The 20005-nt window shown below is 39.8% G+C and overlaps 1 protein-coding gene and 1 pseudogene across 1 annotated transcript in view; both read right to left on the bottom strand.

Annotated features, from left to right (window-relative positions):
* Window positions 1-1169: 1169 nt before the first annotated feature.
* Window positions 1170-1286, bottom strand: LOC148543018 (5S ribosomal RNA; annotated as a pseudogene).
* Window positions 1287-14720: 13434 nt separating this feature from the next.
* The window catches only part of ARHGAP18 (Rho GTPase activating protein 18), a 165623-nt gene continuing 160338 nt past the window's right edge, over window positions 14721-20005 (bottom strand). The window contains exon 15 of the mRNA XM_088451377.1: window positions 14721-16780. Coding sequence (XP_088307503.1) covers window positions 16686-16780 — 95 coding nt within the window. The 3' untranslated portion in view covers window positions 14721-16685. The remainder of the gene's footprint in view (window positions 16781-20005) is intronic.

The following is a 20005-nucleotide window of genomic DNA, read 5'->3' as shown; positions in this document are numbered from 1 at the left end:
CTATTGATAGCTTTCTGCTGTTCCTCCAGTCGGTCAACCATATAAAGAGTGGAATTCCACCTAGTTTGTACTCCTTGCATTAGCTGATGATATGGCAAGTCATGTTTGTCTGTAGATGGTGTAATTTTCTACAGTCCACTGCAAAGTGCCGTAAATGCCACAAAGTTTAACAGGCCACGGAGAGCATTTCCTGCACAGACCTTGCTTTTTTTGAGGAAATTATGTTTAAAATTTAAAATTGCAATGTTGGCTCCATTATTAGATATTAGAAATCCAGAAGAGAATGTTATATTTTAATGGCTCAGGCCACTACAATTTTTATATTTCTGGCTACACAAAGACACAGACCAGTGTGAACTTGTTGTAAGAACATCATAAGTAACTTGCTTGTGAATGAGTTGGTGTTGTGTGCTAGCACTACTGTGCTGACAGAATGAGGAGGATGATGATGATGATGCTACTGCTGGCAATGCTGCTGATGGGGATAAACTCTCCAGTGGACTGTCATGGTCGTGTAATATTTTGTTTGACTAATGTCGCTTGTCCACATATCTATAGTTAGGTGGATAGTGGGTACAATATTCATTTCAGTGGAAGTAATAACTTTGGTTTTGATCTCCCTGTATAGCTTTTGGATTGCTGTTTGAGAGAAATTTCATTGAGATGGAATTAGGTAGCATGACCTCTAATGGTGCATACACACAGTCAGATTTCTTATCAGATATGAATGATAACGATTGTAAAAATCGTTCAATCGTTCATATCTTTGACATGTAGGGCATGCATCGACCAACGATGCACATTCCCGCATGTCAGATAACAATATCTGACATCGACGGTGTTTGAAATTGTCGAAATCTGTCTGCATTCATTTTAATACTCAAGCAATATAGAAAAAAAGTAGGGCTATGGTGTGGGGCACTCTTGTTAATGGATAATTGATTAATTTAATACATAACTTTTATTAGCAACAATATGATAAAATAAAGTACCATATAATTAATTTAAAATCAGATGGTGTAAATCCATCATCAAAATTCATGATAAAATCTAAAGGCGAATTGTAAGTATGTACACAATCAAAACTGGATATATTGGATTGGTAATTTAATTAAGTGTCTATATTGATATTGTCTGGCTTTGTGCAAAAAACCATCCCATAATTTATTTTGCTACAGCACCTGGTATTCCCTGGGAGTCACCTTCCAAGTACTAATCAGGCCAATTACAGTTTAGCTTCCAAGATCAGACGAGATTGGGCAATCATGTAATGTATGGCTGTAGATGTATAGGGAAAATTGCACAATTACAGCACAGAGCAATATAAATGTAGGACTAATTCTGTCAATAGTCCATTTGTTGGCAAAATATCACAAATCCAAAGAAAGAATGCACAAGCAGACTTAATTTGTATCATGTATCAACATAATATGTCAGAAAAGTGTTGGCAAAATAGAGTATACAATAGTTTTGCTAATAAAGCCTCATTAATAAATGAAGAGGCCCAGCATATGTGTAATATAATCGTACAAAGCCACACAAAGAAAGACATATAAGATTGATTATGCAAATTGATGAAAAATAAGTGGTATTGACAATATCCATCAGGCTAGAAGCATTTATTGTATATATCAAATAAATCGGGGTATGTGTCTACTATTAACAAGAATTAATTGATATATCTAGCACAAAGGACACAGCATCCTAACACAGTAGGATTAAGAAAAGCACACCTGTTGATAATTCAATTGGGTAAGCAAGAAGAATCCCATTGAATACTGATGACTATTAGGCAGATTATCACTTCTATAAATTCCTGCATATACATAAATATACATATATGTAGATCTCCATATAGAGCTAAAGAAATTGTTGTAATGAGAATTAAATTCACTCATACAATGAATAAAATAAAATGATTGTCTCCAGTAATGGGTACAGAGTCCTACATGTAGCGTAAGTCAGTCAACTGAATAAAGATTGAAAACCACAGGTAAAGAAAACCATGGAAAACAAATACCGCTAAGACTCACAAAGGAGACAGTTCTGAAAAGTAAATCACGCCTAATCGGCGATTGCCAGTGTGATAGAAATAACAACAGGGTGCATATATGCAAAAATTATTATATAGAGGATACACACAGTTCTGATATAAACTGCAGATCACTTTTGTGTCCACCAGCTATCATAATAGTATGGTGAGCACACAGCGCTGCAAGATCACACACAATCTAACATATGTACATTAAAACAGGAATTATGACACAGAGATCCTGCTGTGTAATGGTGCAAATACAATACCACTCCTGTATCCAGAAGTCCAGAAAGATCCAACCCATATGCTGGCTGGATAGTTGTACAAGGTGTATATATCTAAGAGGACGCGCGTTTCGCCCGGCTGAGGGCTTGTTCACCTCATCCATCTGTTGTTCACCATGGATGAGGTGAACAAGCCCTCAGCCGGGCGAAACGCGCGTCCTCTTAGATATATATACACCTTGTACAAATATCCAGCCAGCATATGGGTTGGATCTTTCTGGACTTCTGGATACGGGAGTGGTATTGTATTTGCACCATTACACAGCAGGATCTCTGTGTCATAATGCCTGTTTTAATGTACATATGTTAGATTGTGTGTGATCTTGCAGCGCTGTGTGCTCACCATACTATTATGATAGCTGGTGGACACAAAAGTGATCTGCAGTTTATATCAGAACTGTGTGTATCCTCTATATAATAATTTTTGCATATATGCACCCTGTTGTTATTTCTATCACACTGGCAATCGCCGATTAGGCGTGATTTACTTTTCAGAACTGTCTCCTTTGTGAGTCTTAGCGGTATTTGTTTTCCATGGTTTTCTTTACCTGTGGTTTTCAATCTTTATTCAGTTGACTGACTTACGCTACATGTAGGACTCTGTACCCATTACTGGAGACAATCATTTTATTTTATTCATTGTATGAGTGAATTTAATTCTCATTACAACAATTTCTTTAGCTCTATATGGAGATCTACATATATGTATATTTATGTATATGCAGGAATTTATAGAAGTGATAATCTGCCTAACAGTCATCAGTATTCAATGGGATTCTTCTTGCTTACCCAATTGAATTATCAACAGGTGTGCTTTTCTTAATCCTACTGTGTTAGGATGCTGTGTCCTTTGTGCTAGATATATCAATTAATTCTTGTAAATAGTAGACACATACCCCGATTTATTTGATATATACAATAAATGCTTCTAGCCTGATGGATATTGTCAATACCACTTATTTTTCATCAATTTGCATAATCAATCTTATATGTCTTTCTTTGTGTGGCTTTGTACGATTATATTACACATATGCTGGGCCTCTTCATTTATTAATGAGGCTTTATTAGCAAAACTATTGTATACTCTATTTTGCCATCACTTTTCTGACATATTATGTTGATACATGATACAAATGAAGTCTGCTTATGCATTCTTTCTTTGGATTTGTGATATTTTGCCAACAAATGGACTATTGACAGAATTAGTCCTACATTTATATTGCTCTGTGCTGTAATTGTGCAATTTTCCCTATACATCTACAGCCATACACTACATGATTGCCCAATCTCGTCTGATCTTGGAAGCTAAACTGTAATTGGCCTGATTAGTACTTGGAAGGTGACTCCCAGGGAATACCAGATGCTGTAGCAAAATAAATTATGGGATGGTTTTTTGCACAAAGCCAGACAATATCAATATAGACACTTAATTAAATTACCAATCCAATATATCCAGTTTTGATTGTGTACATACTTACAATTCGCCTTTAGATTTTATCATGAATTTTGATGATGGATTTACACCATCTGATTTTAAATTAATTATATGGTACTTTATTTTATCATATTGTTGCTAATAAAAGTTATGTATTAAATTAATCAATTATCCATTAACAAGAGTGCCCCACACCATAGCCCTACTTTTTTTCTATATTGCTTGAGTGTATACATAATGGGCTTTGGGAGCACCACCAACGATTATAGATAACAGATAATTATCTGCTACTGAGAAAAGGTTGGTTTATAACTCACTTTACTATTCTTTAGTTCTGTGCAGTATCTCTCTATCCTCTTGTGACTTCATTTTAATACTGTCAGAAATCGTTCATCGTTCATGAAATCATTGGTCAAATCGTTCATTGTTCATCGTTGATCTAGGAAGTCTGACCATGTGTATGCACCATAAGACCTATTGTTTTTATGACACATATTGGATGCAGATCAAGTGCTATCATGGCTTTTGTTATCTACTGTTATCCTAAAAGAGGATGGCTGTCTTACTTGCTTCCCCTTTCAAATGATTGTTTGACAGTTAAATGTTGAAAACGGGATGTAGTTAAAAGACTAGGGGCCTCAATATCGACATCGGAATCCCGACAACCGACTTAAGATAGGCGTCGAAATACTGACGCTTCTCTTAAGCCAAATGCCGGGAAACCGAAGGATGCCAGCCCGAAGTAGATAAGTCCAGGGTGCCCTTAGCATTAGCTTTGGGGGCGAAAGGGTTAGATTGAGGTAGCGTAGTGGGGTTAGGGTTAGGTTTTGGGGGGGAGGTTAGGCACCCCTAGGGGGGTGAGTTAGGGTTAGGCACCACTGGGGGGTTACGGTTACGCACTAAGGCAAGGGTTAGGTTTAGGCATGAAGGGGGAAACTTAGGTTTAGGCACAAATGGGGAGGGTTAGGGTGCTGGGTGGGGCGGGTTAGGGTTAGTCTACAAAAACGGAGGGTTGGGGGGGAAGGGGGGAGAGTAAGTATATTTACCTGACCTGTCAGAATACCAACCATTGGAATGCCGCTGACGGTATTCTGACAGGAGGCATCCCAACAGCCGGCATTACATACCCATTCCATTGAAAACTACTGTAGGCTTACTCAGTTTCCCCTTCTTAGATAATACTCTACCCCCAACAACAGCTGCCCAGCACCCAGAGATTCTTCTTGGGAAACATGCATTGCATTTGATCCAATGACACAGGACTACTTAATACTGTTCCTGATTAGGCCAAATGAGGGTGTTGGTGAAGATTGCATGGCGGTTTTGCTGCTGTAGCTCTTACTGGACTGATTATTGCAGGTTATTTCAATATTTGGGGTGATTGCATGATAATGCTGCAAATTATGTATTAGCAAGGAGGTGACTAGATGGTTAACATTCCTTATTTTGGGGTCACAAAGGCCACAGATGGCTTAATAAACATGGTCTAGGTTGGGGTAGAAATAGTTCCATACCTAAGAGGTGGATTTTTTTGGTCTTTTGACCAGGCATAACAATGCACTTATCATGGGCATGAGGTGGCACCACTGGTGGCTGCCTTACTTGGAGACATTCATCACCATCTTTTTCACTTACAGTACAAAAGTCATCATCATTGTTGGATACACAATTATCATCATGATCATGTTGCAGATTAATAACATTTACATCCTCTATTTATAAATCTGCCTCAATACTATTCACCCTCCGCTTTTTAGATGATTTAGAAATGTTGGGAGGATGCTGCTCAGATCTTATCGCAGTTTCAAAATGTGACGGGTCTGACACACACATGCCATCCATGGCCACCCTTGCACTCTTCTTTAGATTATTTTGTGAAAACATTCTCTTTTTTGTTCTTTTCAGTTATGGATAGGTCTGTTTTGGAGGTGACACCAGTCTACTTGTACTACACTTAGAGCAAGAAGCTAGAGCTAGGGAAGTTGCATGACTGACCACTCACTTTTGACCTAGTACCATGTTGAACAAAAAGGGGCAATGGTCTGAGCCTTTCTTTTCCACTGTGGGTGGCATTTGGAATGTCAGCTATTTTCTTTCTTTTGGCCAAGTCACTACATTCATCAATAACATTTCCACTGCCTATCCAATGATGAGCTGATGTTTTATTTGGGATTGAGCAAGATTTATGTGATTTGGAATTTCCTCGCTTCCATTTTCTTCTTCTTCCCATATGAACTTTATTTCCACTAGTAGAAAACATTGAAGTACTTGTAGTAGTACTAGTGCTGCTAGTACTAGGATGATCATCCTGACCCATAAACTGATCCATTACTGCAGTGGTTCTCAAACTTGGTCCTTAGGACCCCAAACAGGTCTCGTTTTACAGGTCACCCTGCAGGTGCACAGGCGTATTAATTACTCACTGACACCTTTTAAAAAATCCACAGGTGGACCAAATTATATCACTTGTGATTCTGTGAGGAGACCTGGAAAACATGCACTGTTTGGGGTCCTGAGGACTGAGTTTGAGAACCTGTGCATTACTGAATATAATACAGTCTGATGAGTTTACAATGAATTTACAAAGGTGAGATAAAGAAATGATGGACAGTTACCTTGCAATTCACAGTGTAGTAGCCCAAACCAGGCCCAGTTGCTATTGGGGTCCCCTGAACCAGTACCAGTCTGGCATATGTGCAGATTCCCAAACATTGGTAATCTGAGTAAAAGACTGAGCTGCATCCACAGCTGAATCAGGCCCAATGTTTGTTGCAGACAGACTACAAGTCCCAGCATGCCAGCCCCAGTCATTAAGGGCTTGCACCTGTAGTCTGCCTGTAAAGAAAATATTAAAATAACCACAAGACTCGGACATGGACTGTTGTGTTGTTTTTTTTAAATAAAATATTACATCGCAAATAAACTAATTTCATACTTACAGTACCAAATCCTAGATGGGCTCCTCTTTCGTCCAAGTAGATATCCAATGGTCTTGGTAAAAAAATGTAAAAAAAAAACACTGCACAGGCACTGTACACTGTGTACAGAACCACCCCCCGAAAGACATTTCACTAGTGGTCACTGCCATAAAATTTAATCGGGAAGCACTGGCTAAGAGCAAAGGGGAAAGTTCCTATGGCAGTGTCCACTCTCATTGCCAGCGAATCAATCAGGGCTTCTCCATTAATTTCAGTGTCCGCATTTCATCAGTGTTGACCTGCTGAATGTCACTAGAGTACAAGGTCAGAATGTTGACAATGTCTAAGTTAAGCATAACCCTAGCCTTTAAATGCTAATGTGAAATGTTGACATTGTAAAAATTTTGATATGTCAACATTCTGTCCATGTTGACATTTATAATGTTGAAATAACTGTCGACATTCTGGTGCAGATGTTGTGAAAGCCGATTTAGGGACTGCATACCAATACCTGCAAATTAAGAAACATAAGGCAAGTTTTATACCTAGGGATGAATCATAAATTGTAAAATAGTCGAACTAATTAACCTAATCCATTAATGCAAACCTGTGTTAATTACGGACACCTGCTGTACTCAAAAATCAAAATACACCAACCAGGTCTTCCAACTGACTTTTCCCCATGATCCAGTGTCAAATTTACTAAGAATCAAGTATGATCGTTTTCATTCAACTCGATTTGCATTGCCGAAACTCGGGTGATTTTATGCTTTTGAAACTCACAAATTTACTAAAAAGTGAGTTTAGCTGTGATCGAGTTGGCCGATGGTGAAGCAGATCGAGATAGCTCCCCCGAGTAGCAAGTTGAGATAGAGATTACTCTTCCGAGTTTGCAGTGTTTTCTCTCTGCCAAACTCTCCCAAACAAGCTACCTGCACAGATCAGTGAGATGTGTGAAGGCTGCTTGTGTGTTGTACCTGTAAATAAAGTTTAATAGTTTAAAAAAAAAAAAAAAAAAAAAACTCACGTAGGATCCCCCCCCCCCCCCCCCCAAAAAAAAAAAAAAAGCTTAACCAGCCCCGGACTGCTCAGCCAGTCCTGGTTCCTAAAAATACAGGGTAACCCAACTCATTTTTTACCCCATATTTTAAAAACCAGCACTGGGCTGCTGAGCATGTCCTGGTTTTAAAAATAGGAGGGGAAAAACTGTGTAGGGTTCCCTATATTTTGAAAACCAGCATCGGACTCAAATCCAGCCGGGGTGTAATGCCACAGCCAGGGGACCCCATCACCGGGTCACCCCAGCCAAAGCATTATCACCCCAAGCTCTACAGTTAGCGGCCGTTGATTAGCACACGTGTGAACTGTCAGGAGCCGGCGGCCAAGCAGTCATAAGCTACTGTAAGTGTATGGTCCAGGTGCTGATTTGTTTTTTTTACCAAGACTCGGGGATGCTACAGAGACCGGCGCCAGGATGGAGGGGAGTATAGGATCTTTTTTTTACAGGTGCTCCCAATGGATCTCTGCTTGGAAAAGTGGACCTATCATCATACTTTCTACAGTGTGTGTTGTGTTTTTTTTGTTGTTTTTTTTACAGCAGGGGTACAAGTGCCGGCCACCTGCTGGCACTTGTAATTCTGCAAGTGTCAAAGGGTAGGCATACTGGCCTCTGTAGTTCCACTGTAAAAACAATAGTTTCTTACTATTTACACTACTATTGCCTCAATACCCACAGTCCAGGGGTGCAGGGAAGAGCCCTTGGCTTCAGCCCAAGCGCGGAGTGCATCAAGAGAGATGGGACCCCTTTATTGGGGTAGTCCCCACCTCCCCTGAGATCCCTGGCTTGGGCTGACTGGCTTGGGGTGACAATGCTTTGGCTGAGGTGACCTGGTGATAGGGTCCCTTGGCTGTGGCATTACAACCCAGCTGGATTTGAGTCCATGCTGGTTTTAAAAATAGGGGGAGCCCTACGCAATTTTTTCCCCTATGTTAAAACCAGGACAGTCTCAGCAGCCCAGAGCTAGTTCCTAAAATACGGGGTAACCCTACTCGTTTTTTACTTCATATTTTTAGGAACCAGGACTGGCTGAGCAGTATATGCTTTTTGAGGGGGACCCTATGTAATTTTTTTAAAACATTTCACTCTTTTTTGGCTAGTTACTTGTAGAAGCATACATGGATCACATTGACCTGTGTATGTTTCTGCAGAACTCACAGCTCACAGGCAGGTGAATTCATTTCACGAATTTGGACACTAGCTTTGGTCATTCTCGTGAGAGTTTCAAAACTCTCATCTTGGTAAATTTCCGAATCCTATCACTAGTGAAAAGTTACTCGACTTTGGCCGATGGTGAATTGAAGAGAGTTTGCTAACTCTGCTACAGGAAAATTCTCTAAAGGAGATTTCTTTCCTGAGTTTGACATTAGTAAATTTGTGAATGGGAATAAATGGCCAAACTCTCCAGAGATTGCTAACTTGACCAAACTCGATTGTTAGTAAAATTTAACCCCTAGTGCAGAGGTTCCCAAATGCGGTCCTCAAGGCTCCCCAACAGTTCACGTTTTAGAGATATCCATAGTTGAGCACAGGTGATTTAATTAGTACCTTATCAATAGTTGAGCACAGGTGATTTAATTAGTACCTTATCCATAGTTGAGCACAGGTGATTTAATTAGTACCTTATCCATAGTTGAGCACAGGTGATTTAATTAGTACCTTATCCATAGTTGAGCACAGGTGATCAAATTGACTATCTCTAAAACGTGAACTGTTGGGGAGCCTTGAGGACTGTGATTGGGAACCTCTGCTCTAGTGTGATTGAGGGAGTAAGGGATTGGAATTACACAAAAACCAGTTATTGCTGCTATCAGAGCGTGAGAAAGAGTGCTAGACAGTGCTATCCTAATCTGAAACCTCTTGCAATTTTTAGTCTGAACCTCCTTCTCCCTCTCTCTAGTTGGTTCCTCCTGTGCACTTCAGGATTCAATCAAGGGTGTCATGCCCCCCTCCTCCTCCATGGTCTCTGGCACCTGCTCACCAAGTGTAGCCTGATACCAGCCCAGTGGCAGGATTTAGGTTGCTGCTAACAATTCTCCTCCTCCACCCCGATGCGGTCAGGCCACTATTCATTTATTGCATAAGCATTATGGTGCTGGACCCCCTGGGACTACAAGTCTCTAGGCACCTGACTGTGCTGCCTTGTCAGTAATCCAGCTCTGGTCATGACCTGCAGCTTTGGAAGTCACGATGCACAGGGAGGGTAGAAAGAATTCCAGCATCTTTAGAACTGTTCAGAGAATTTCAAAAAAGGTGACAACTAAACAGCAAGCTTAACAAAAAAAAACTACAGTAAAGGGATAAAAGCAAATATAGAAATAAGCATGTATCTTTAGTGCATTATAACAATCCCATAAGGACCACGGGTGTTTCAGCTCAGATAACCAGACAAATATTCCAATTTTTTCTGAAATCTTCACAAAGATTCATTTTTATTTCATAATCTCTCAAAGTGATTTTGTTTCATGAGAAACTTATCATAATTTTTTTACTTCCAAAAATTAGTGCAAACTATATTTGTAATGGGAAAATTAGGAAACTGCATAAAAATATAAAATAAACCTTTTGTTACATACAATCAGTGTAATCTCACAGGATAACTTTGGCAGTATATTTATGACATCACCTAAAATGCATAGGCCTATTTATAGTGGGTGTAGGGTGTGGGGTGCACACAGCCCCTGGGTTGAGGGAAGCCACACATCACAAACTAGCACCAATAGAATCCTTACCTAGTGCCAGCAAGTAGGTCCCTCCTCCTCTGTCGTTCCGTCTTCCCAGTAACATCTTTGAGAAGATGTCACCATGCAGTTTTGCTTTCTTGTGTGCATGCGCCATCTTCCCAAATATCACTGGAAAGATGGCACCACTTTCTGGCACAAGGTAAAATGCAAGGCTTAGGGCAAGGGAGGTGCTTCTCAGAGGAGGGGGCCTGCAGCACACGGGCCCCCCCCCCAAGCTTTAATGCACCGCTGCTCACATGTATTTTATTACAGATTTTGCAAATTCATCGGTAGTGTAATAAACGTACATTTTATTTTTCTACTTTTTACACATTTTTATATTCTTTTATCTGAGAGCTTCTCTTAAGCTGGGTGCACACTAGACAATATATCAACCGATATGGTGAGTCAGGCCGACATATTGCTAACATCGTTAGCGGGGTCCATGCTGTCGAATGCAGCATGGCCCCCGCTGTCATCAGCAAGTGTATATACACTTGCCAATGCTGGCGCTATACACACTAGACATCGTCTTTAGTACTGTCTTTAGTAACATCTAAGAGGATTGAACAAAGATATGCAGTAAGTCATCTATCAGCGCTTACATATGAACTGCAGCAACAAACACTAATTTATTTTACATGTTCACTACACCTGCTAATGTACAGTAGTATATTCAAATAAAGTGTAATTAGCACAGTATAATTAATACAAATACACATTTGAATAGGACTACACAGATCCTATGCTGGAAAGGAATGGGTATGAAGCCCTGTTGGCTAATTAGCCACCGGTTCCTTTCCCGACGATGGGAGCCCGAAGGGAGAAGATCCTGACAGGGCACGTAAGTACCCTATCCCCCCTAACCCTCCCTTAGTGGGTCCTAGCCCTAACCCCCCCCCTTACCGCACCTTAAATCTAACCCTCCCCCCAGGGCTGCCTAACCCTAACCGTCCCCCTAGGGGTGCTTAAAACCTAGCCCTGACCCCACTACGCTCCCTAAACCTAACCCTCCCCCCGTGGCTAACGGGCACCCCGGACTTAACTTGTTCAGCCTGGCGTCCCGGCGACTGTATTTCGACGCCTATCCTAAGTCCCTTGTCGGGATTACCATGTCGGTATTGAGACAGGCGGCATCGCGGCCTCTGGTCTCATAACTACATCCCGCTGAAAAACTTCCATCTGCTTTGTGTGTAAAACACAGCTTATATATTGTATTGGAAGGAAGACTTGCTACACTTCAACTGGGGATCTTGTTATATGCATTTTTTAAATATGCAAGTGCAACAGATCATGTTGTAAGTGTTTAATTAAATAAAAAGATAATGCGCTAAGGTAGAGTTTTTCTGCTTATATGAGAAAAATAAAGAAAAAGAATAATTAGAAAGGGAAAAGAATTGGATAAGAAAGTGAACACAGACAACTTTGATGATTGCATATATTTTATTCTTCCGAGTATAAATACAAAAGGGAGATGAGGTCGTGACTCAGTTATATCAGCACTAAAGACACCTGTGATTTTGTGTAGAGCTACTACAAATAAGGAAGAGACTTTGCATTAGATTTATGTAGTGTGCAGATTTATGTAAGTTTCTACCATAAGTATATTTCCTAACATTAGGAGAATGTGTCACAATATTGATTTCCAATGAGAAGACCAACTGAAATTCTTTGAGATAAAATCCCCAAATAATGATTATATTGTTTGTTCTCCCAGTGGTGAAAGTATTGCGGTATTGCGTACCATGAAGAAACTAGTAGCCGGTGCGCCATACCCACCTACTGACGGCAGGATAGTTTGTCCTAATTTCATGTTAGACATGAAAACAGGTCAAACTGTGCAAATATAGAGAGGAAGAGCCAGGACAGGCGCCGGTGACAATAAAGTCTATTTTGCAGATACAACATTGTGACGTTGTGCCACTGGACAATGAAGAGAGGCACAACATTGTGACGTTGTGCCACTGGACAATGAAGAGAGGCTAAGCCACATGCGAAGATGGAGCAGCAAGCAGCGTCCTTGTCATTCAGTGGGAGATAAGTGTGGGCCGGGGAGACATGGGTCGGGGTTGAAGACATGGGCTGGGGAAACAGATGATGATGGAGTCTGCCTGAAAGACATGGGGTCAATGATGCCGATTGACACAGAGGGGGAAGACAAGAGACACGGGGGAAGGCTGATTGACGCAGAAGGGGATGCTCAGAGACACAGAGGGGGTCCTGATTGACAGAGTGGGAGGCTGAGAGATACAGGGTGAAGGGGAGACTAAGGGACACAGGTTGGAGGGGAAACTGAGGAACACAGGGGAAGGGGGTTGATGCTGAAAGACAAAGGGGGCAGGAGGCTGAAAAGACAGGAGGCTGGAGTGACTGGGCAGGAAGCTGAAAAGATTGGGGACAGGAGGCTGTAGAGACAAAAGGCTGTAGGAGATATGGAGGACACGAGTCTGGTTGAACCTTTATTGTATGATGACGATATTGGATATAATCCTACACAAACAGGCATTTTCTGGACCATGTGATCTCCTACATGAAAAGTGAATACAGACTGTAGACACTGTCTGCCCAGGGAGGATCAGTTTCTTCAAAGGTTCCCAGTTGCAGAGAAACCACCATGTAGGTAATGTGTATTTGGAAGGGAATGGAGAGGAATGCTCCCAGAGTGACGAGAAATGGGTAGCCCCACCCATTTTTGTGTGCGTGCATACAGTACCACCACTAGGTGTTCCCCAGAACTCAGGTGCACAAATACTTAGAAGGCAAAGGACTCCTTATTGAAGGTACTCTTGTACAGTATGTGCTATGATTATAAAGTTAAACTTAAATTTATTATATTAAAAAAAACTTTTTTCCTTGTATGTATGTCTTTTCTACTCTTCTTTTTATAAGAAAACGCCCAAACTATGTTATGCGCACAGTGGGTCTGATTCTGACCCGCTCGCGAGCGCTCGCAAGTGGGTCGATGGTGCCCAAGTGCGCATGCGCACGATGGAGGCGCCTCTATTGTGCGCATGCGCGAGACCCAAATAACGATGGCCAAGCCGTTGTTAAGGGTCTCGCACCAAAGGGGGCGTGCTGTCGATGGTGATTGACAGCACGCCCCCTTTGGTGGGCGTGCTGGGTGCGTGGCTGCCCAGACGGAGGCGTTCCCATGGAAACGCCTACCGTCTGGGTCCGGCCCCACTGACATCACTAGTGATGTCAGTGGGAGTGCGTTTGGCTCTGATAGAGTCAAAAGCACTCCTGGGCTTGCAGCAGCGAGACCCTACCGCAGGGTCTCGTCGCAAGCCCGATGGTCGCGATGGTCTTGACCATCGCGACCATCATTTTGGCCGCTCGCTATAGCTGTAGTGGTCACCCACAGCTATGCGAGCGGCCAGGAGGCCGCTCCAAAAAGGAGCAGGGACTGCCCTGATTCAGAGCGAGCACTCTGTCAGAGCGTCCAGCTCTGAATCAGGGCCAGTGTCAGCTTCCGCCGCCGGCTAGAGGCTGCTGTAGAGGGATCAAAAGTGTTTTCTCCTGCTTGTAACCGTCCATAGGCTTAAAACAGTTTACAACATCATGTAAACCATCATGGTGTACACTACCAGACCCATACACCGAAAAGCTTTGCTTTTCGGAGTTTGGTAAATAGAGCTGAGATCATAGTCCCCATTAAATCTTTCTATGTATCCTGACATTTAAGGTTTTTTCTTTAAAATATTTTTCATTTGTATATCTTTTCTACTCAACTGATAATGTTATATTTTACATATAATGTTATATATATATTATGATTATAAAGTTATTATAAGGTTAACTAAGAATAACACACATACAAGAGTGCCCTCATCAAAAATCCTTATTTCCTCCTTTGTCTTTTAAGTCAGTGGTTCCCAAACTGGTTGCCATGGCACCCTGGGGTGCCTCAGGGCACTTGCAGGGGTGCCTTGGGTTGGAGGTCCAGTACAAATAAAATATTTTTTAGTCAGTGTGATAGGCAATACCAGTGCTGGCTGCTGCCAATCAAAAAATATGTGGACAAAAAAAAGTGGAGCCCTGTCAACCACCACGTGACTGAACCTAAGTGTGACTTATAAACACAATTTACTTCATTTAAGTTTTGCTGAATTTCTCAATAAGAAACTTTTGCCCCAGGGGTGCCGTGGAAAAAATGCTGATACTCTAGGGTGCCGTGATTCTAAAAAGTTTGGGAACCACTGTCTTAAGTACATTATACATAAAAAAAAAAGACTTTACTCATAAATAGGTTCTAATTATATACCAATAATTAGACTTTATTTGTTTGAATATAAAAATCTAAGATGTTAAATATGTTCTAACAGAAAAGGCAGTATATTGTTAGGCCAAGGTGCTTGTCCACCCCAGCAATTACATCACAGAGATTTTCAGGGAACATAGAAATGGAATACACTGCTTCCCATGCATAGTGGTTTATAGTGGACATGGAATGGGAAATATACACCATCAAACTATATACACAAAATAATTATTACTGTGGTAGATGCTGGTTCCTGTATAACATACTTATTATACAACCATGTGTTAACTTCTGCACTTCAGTACACGATTATATTACATTTGGTAACAATGAAAGTCAAAAACAGAAAACAAAAATTGTTTGCAGTATACATTTTATGTACAAAGTGACAAAATAAAATATTACAACACAAATAGAACTCTTCTTCATTGTCCCTTACTTTGTACAATAGATGAAAGGACATTGTGGTTTTAAGACTGAATGTAGACAGCCAAGTCATTTTACTTTTCTTTACAGTATACATATTTATTAGTTGATTAAAATATGCTTTACCGCGGCTAACACTTGAATATGCTGATCCTGGTAAGATAGATCCTTAATTTAAACATTTACATGTAAAGAATCTCAATAGATTAACAAAATTGTTGTACCCCCCAAAAAATAACTTAGAATATTTACTGTACGGTCTTTTCCTTTTTTTCTTACAAAATGAATGTCTTTGTTCAGTATGTTATTAGTACAACTGTAAAAGAAAAACCCTGTGTTTATGGAATCTTCTTTTATTTAACATTCTACAAAACGCATTTTAGGACTAGAAGTGCTAACAGGGGTAGTATAATCAGACACATTTTTTGCAGTTTAGTCTACATAAGTGTAGTATGGCTACCAGGTTTCTTTTATATTGAGTTTAAAAAGCCATATTACCAATTTAGGGAGGGAATTCAATTAGCCCCGATATTGTTTTGGGTGCAGAACAGCCCAATTTTTGCGCCCAAAAAATTTAATTTTTGAGGCGAATACACATGGAATCCGTGCTAAGTTCACAAACCTATGTGTTTTTGCAGGTAGCTTCCCGAAAACATGCTAATTATCTAGGATTTTTTTTAGGAGCCTACTGAGGTCCCGGGGAAAAAAAAAACCCATTAAGTGCTACAGGCGACCACACTTTGGGGCTAATTGGATAGACCCGGGGGATCAAGTAGCACGTGGTAATTTAATCTGGCTAATTGAATTCCCCCATTAGAGCTATATGAATGCTGTCTGCACTCTGTAGTCAAAACTAGCACACAAACACACATTTACAAGCTGGTAAGGTGTAAGCCCTATATACAAAAAAAGGAGTACAAAATGTAAAATAAAAAAAAATACAAATTTAAATAAAGGTGTAGTTTTCTTCATATTTGAAACACCCACAAATTCCTAAAACAGACTCATATATACATTTCTAACAAAAAATATTCTTCTATACAAACAAAATATATATACATACTTGCTGCAATGTTCCTTCTTGTACTTAGCTTAATCTAATTTTGCATGAACCTATTTTATTTTCAAACTAGAAAACAATTATATTGTTGATGCACATTAATACAAAATAATGTTACATTATCCAAGATAGATTAAACAATTCGGAAAAAATAGCTACAGTACCACTTGTTGAATATACTTTGTGGACTGTTTTAAATATTTATTATTATTTTTTTAATTCAAACTTTAAAATACTAAATTTGCCATATTTAAGAAAACCAAAATAGTTAAAAACAGTCTGGTTTAGGTAATTACTACCAATGGATAAGTGAACTATGTCACTATTGGCAACAACAAGTTATCCATTATCCCTACATCACATATGGCTCAAAATAAACAGAGACGCTATACCAGGCAACAATTGGTTACAATTATATATTATGTAATTATTTACGTAATGATTACTATATATTGTCCAAGCACACTTTGAACATTATGCAATTTTTTATTCTTTAGGCTTCGGTTTTATAACCCATTCAGCATTGGGATTCAGTTGAGAAAGATCTTTCATATATGTTGTATCTTCAAGACAGCGTTCCCCTAGATTTACCAAAATTAATGGTTAGAGAACATACAAACTTAATACAAGGGCACCAAAATATTTTAGAATGCTTGTCTTAAAAATATATTGCAAAGTAAATGATCACAAAGCTGATGGAAGCTGAAGTCTGTCAATAAGGTAGTTCAGCAATGAATTAAATAAGTGGCTCTCTGGTGACTACACTTGCCCCCAGTGTTGCAAGTGATTACATTTAAGTGGTCTTGGGGGGCATGAGGCCAGACTCCCTTTCCTGCACTCAATGCTACGATGTGTGTCACCACCCATGTGCTTTATTTAGCCAATAGAAATTATTACTTAAAGGACAGAAAGATGTTGATTACAGTCAGGTGCATAAATATTGGGACATTGACAGAATTTTCATATTTTGGCCTCTATTCACCACCACAATGGCTTTGAAATGAAACAAACAAGATGTGCTTTAACTGCAGACTTTCAAATTTAATTTGAGGGTAATTACATCCAAATTAGGTGAATGGTGTAGGAATTACAACGGTTTCATTATGTGCCTCCCACTTTTTAAGGGGCCAAAAGTAATGGGACTATCAACTCAAACGCTATTTCATGGACAGGTGTAGGCTATTCCCTCATTATTTTATTATCAATTAAGCAGGTAAAAGGTCTGGAGTTGATTCCAGGTGTGACATTTGCACTTGGAATCAGTTGCTGTCGACTCTCAATATGAGATCCAAAGAGCAGTCACTATCAGTGAAGCAAGCCATCATTAGGCTGAAAAATCAAAACAAGCCCATCAGAGAGATAGCAAAAACATTAGGTGTAGCCAAATCAACTGTTTGGAACATTCTTAAAAAGAAAGAACGCACCGGAGAGCTCAGCAACACCAAAAGACCCGGAACACCACGGAAAACAACTGTGGTGGATGACAGAAGAATTATTTCCCTGGTGAAGAAAAACCCCTTCACAACAGTTGGCCAAATCAAGAACACTCTCCAGGAGGTAGGTGTATATGTGTCAAAGTCAACAATCAAGAGAAGACTTCACAAGAGTGAATATAGAGGGTTCACCACAAGATGTAAACCATTGGTGAGCCACAAAAACAGGAAGACCAGATTAGAGTTTGCCAAACAACATCTAAAAAAGCCATTACAGTTCTGGAACAACATCCTATGGACAGATGAGACAAACATCAACTTGAACCAGAGTGATGGGAAGAGAAGAGTATGGAAAAGGAAAGGAACTGCTCATGATCCAAAACATACCACCTCATCAGTGAAGCATGGTGGTGGTAGTGTCATGGCGTGGGCATGTATGGCTGCCAATGGAACTGGTTCCCTTGTATTTATTGATGATGTGACTGCTGACAAAAGCAGCAGAATGAATTCTGAAGTGTTTCGGGCAATATTATATGCTCATATTCAGTCAAATGCTTCAGAACTCATTGGACGGCGCTTCACAGTGCAGATGGACAATGACCCGAAGCATACTGCAAAAGCAACCAGAGTTTTTTAAGGCTAAAAAGTGGAATGTTATGCAATGGCCAAGCCAATCCCCTGACCTGAATCCAATTGAGCATGCATTTCACTTTATGAAGACAAACTGAAGGGAAAATGCCCCAAGAACAAGCAGGAACTGAAGACATTTGCAGTAGAGGCCTGGTAGAGCATCACCAGGGATGAAACCCAGCGTCTGGTGATGTCTATGCATTCCAGACTTCAGGCTATAATTGCCTGTAAAGGATTTGCAACAAAGTATTAAAAAGTGAAAGTTAGATTTAGGATTGTTTAGTTTGTCCCATTACTTTTGGCCCCTTAAAAAGTGGGAGGCACATATAGAAACCGTTGTAATTCCTACACCGTTCACCTGATTTGGATGTAATTACCCTCAAATTAATCTGAAAGTCTGCAGCTAAAGCACATCTTGTTTGTTTCATTTCAAAGCCATTGTGGTGGTGAATAGAGGCCAAAATATGAAAATTCTGTCAATGTCCCAATATTTATGCACCTGACTGTACCATCAATATTTAGGGGGACAGATAACCAAGTATTTTATGCTGTCAATAATAAATATAATAAAAATAACTGAATATTATTATAGTTGTTGTTTTATTAGAGAGTATTTTATATTTTTATTACAGGGAGGCCAGTTATGCTAAGAAGTAATGTTTTGTATACTGTAGATAACAATGTGACCAGATCACTAGAGGTTGAAATGTACAGTGCACTATAATTATTACTGTTTATTTATATAGTGCTGTGAGGACTTCATATTAACCCGTGTCATCATGTTGCGCATCAATTGGGATAAATAATCAAAATTTTTATTATCTTATGTTACTAACAAATGCATGACCATTATTACAGTGCAAACACAGAATCCTAACATTTAAGTTATTAAAGAAATATCTATAGCATGATGCATCCAACATATATGCCAAGTAGCAATGCAAGACTGTAATATGTCTACAACATACAGTGTTTGGAATATAATTGTGTATTTAGTACCTTATACAGTGTAGTAGAATCTTTGTGAAGAGAAGTAAAAATTGTTATTGGTTTGGTATAATAGGCAGACGCGAATCAGATAGACAATCTCTAGATAGATAACATGCTAGACAGGCAATGGTCGACAGGGACAAAAGGTCGCCACATAAAATGACGACATGGATGAAGGTCGGTGGGTAGAAAAGGTCGCCACAAAAATGGTTGCCATAAAAATGGTCAACACTTTTTTGGGGGTTTTCTAATCTTCACCCTAACTGTCAGCATAAGGACCTAACCCTAACAGTCCCTTCTAGTGCACAACCCTAACCCTAAAAAAAACCCAAAAAGTGTTAGCCATTTTTGTATCAAACATTTTTGTGTCAACCTTCATCCATGTCAACCTTTTGTCCTCGTCAACCTATTGCCTGTCTAACATCTATTGTCTATCTAGACATTGTCGACCTATTTACTGTCTATCTATTGACTGGAACTCATTTGTGATATTGATGAGTGCAAAGAAAAGATAATGGAACTTGGCCCCTAAATTTTGCAAACAGGAGAAGAAACTGCAGGAATATATATCAAACCTTTTAAAGATTGGAGAAGTTGCCCAGAGCAACCAAGCAACTTACTGGAAAACTTCCCCACTCTTTAGGAGATTTGGGGGTATAGTTAATAAGCCTTGGTTGGAGATAAAGTGAACTGAGATAAAGTAACAGCCAACCAGCTCCTAACTGCCATGTCACAGGTTGTGTTTGAAAAATG

This window comes from Taudactylus pleione, unplaced genomic scaffold (genome assembly GCF_031769625.1).
Source record: "Taudactylus pleione unplaced genomic scaffold, aTauple2 ptg000006l, whole genome shotgun sequence".
Classification (NCBI taxonomy): domain Eukaryota; kingdom Metazoa; phylum Chordata; class Amphibia; order Anura; family Myobatrachidae; genus Taudactylus; species Taudactylus pleione.
This window is presented reverse-complemented; position numbering and strand designations above follow the sequence as displayed.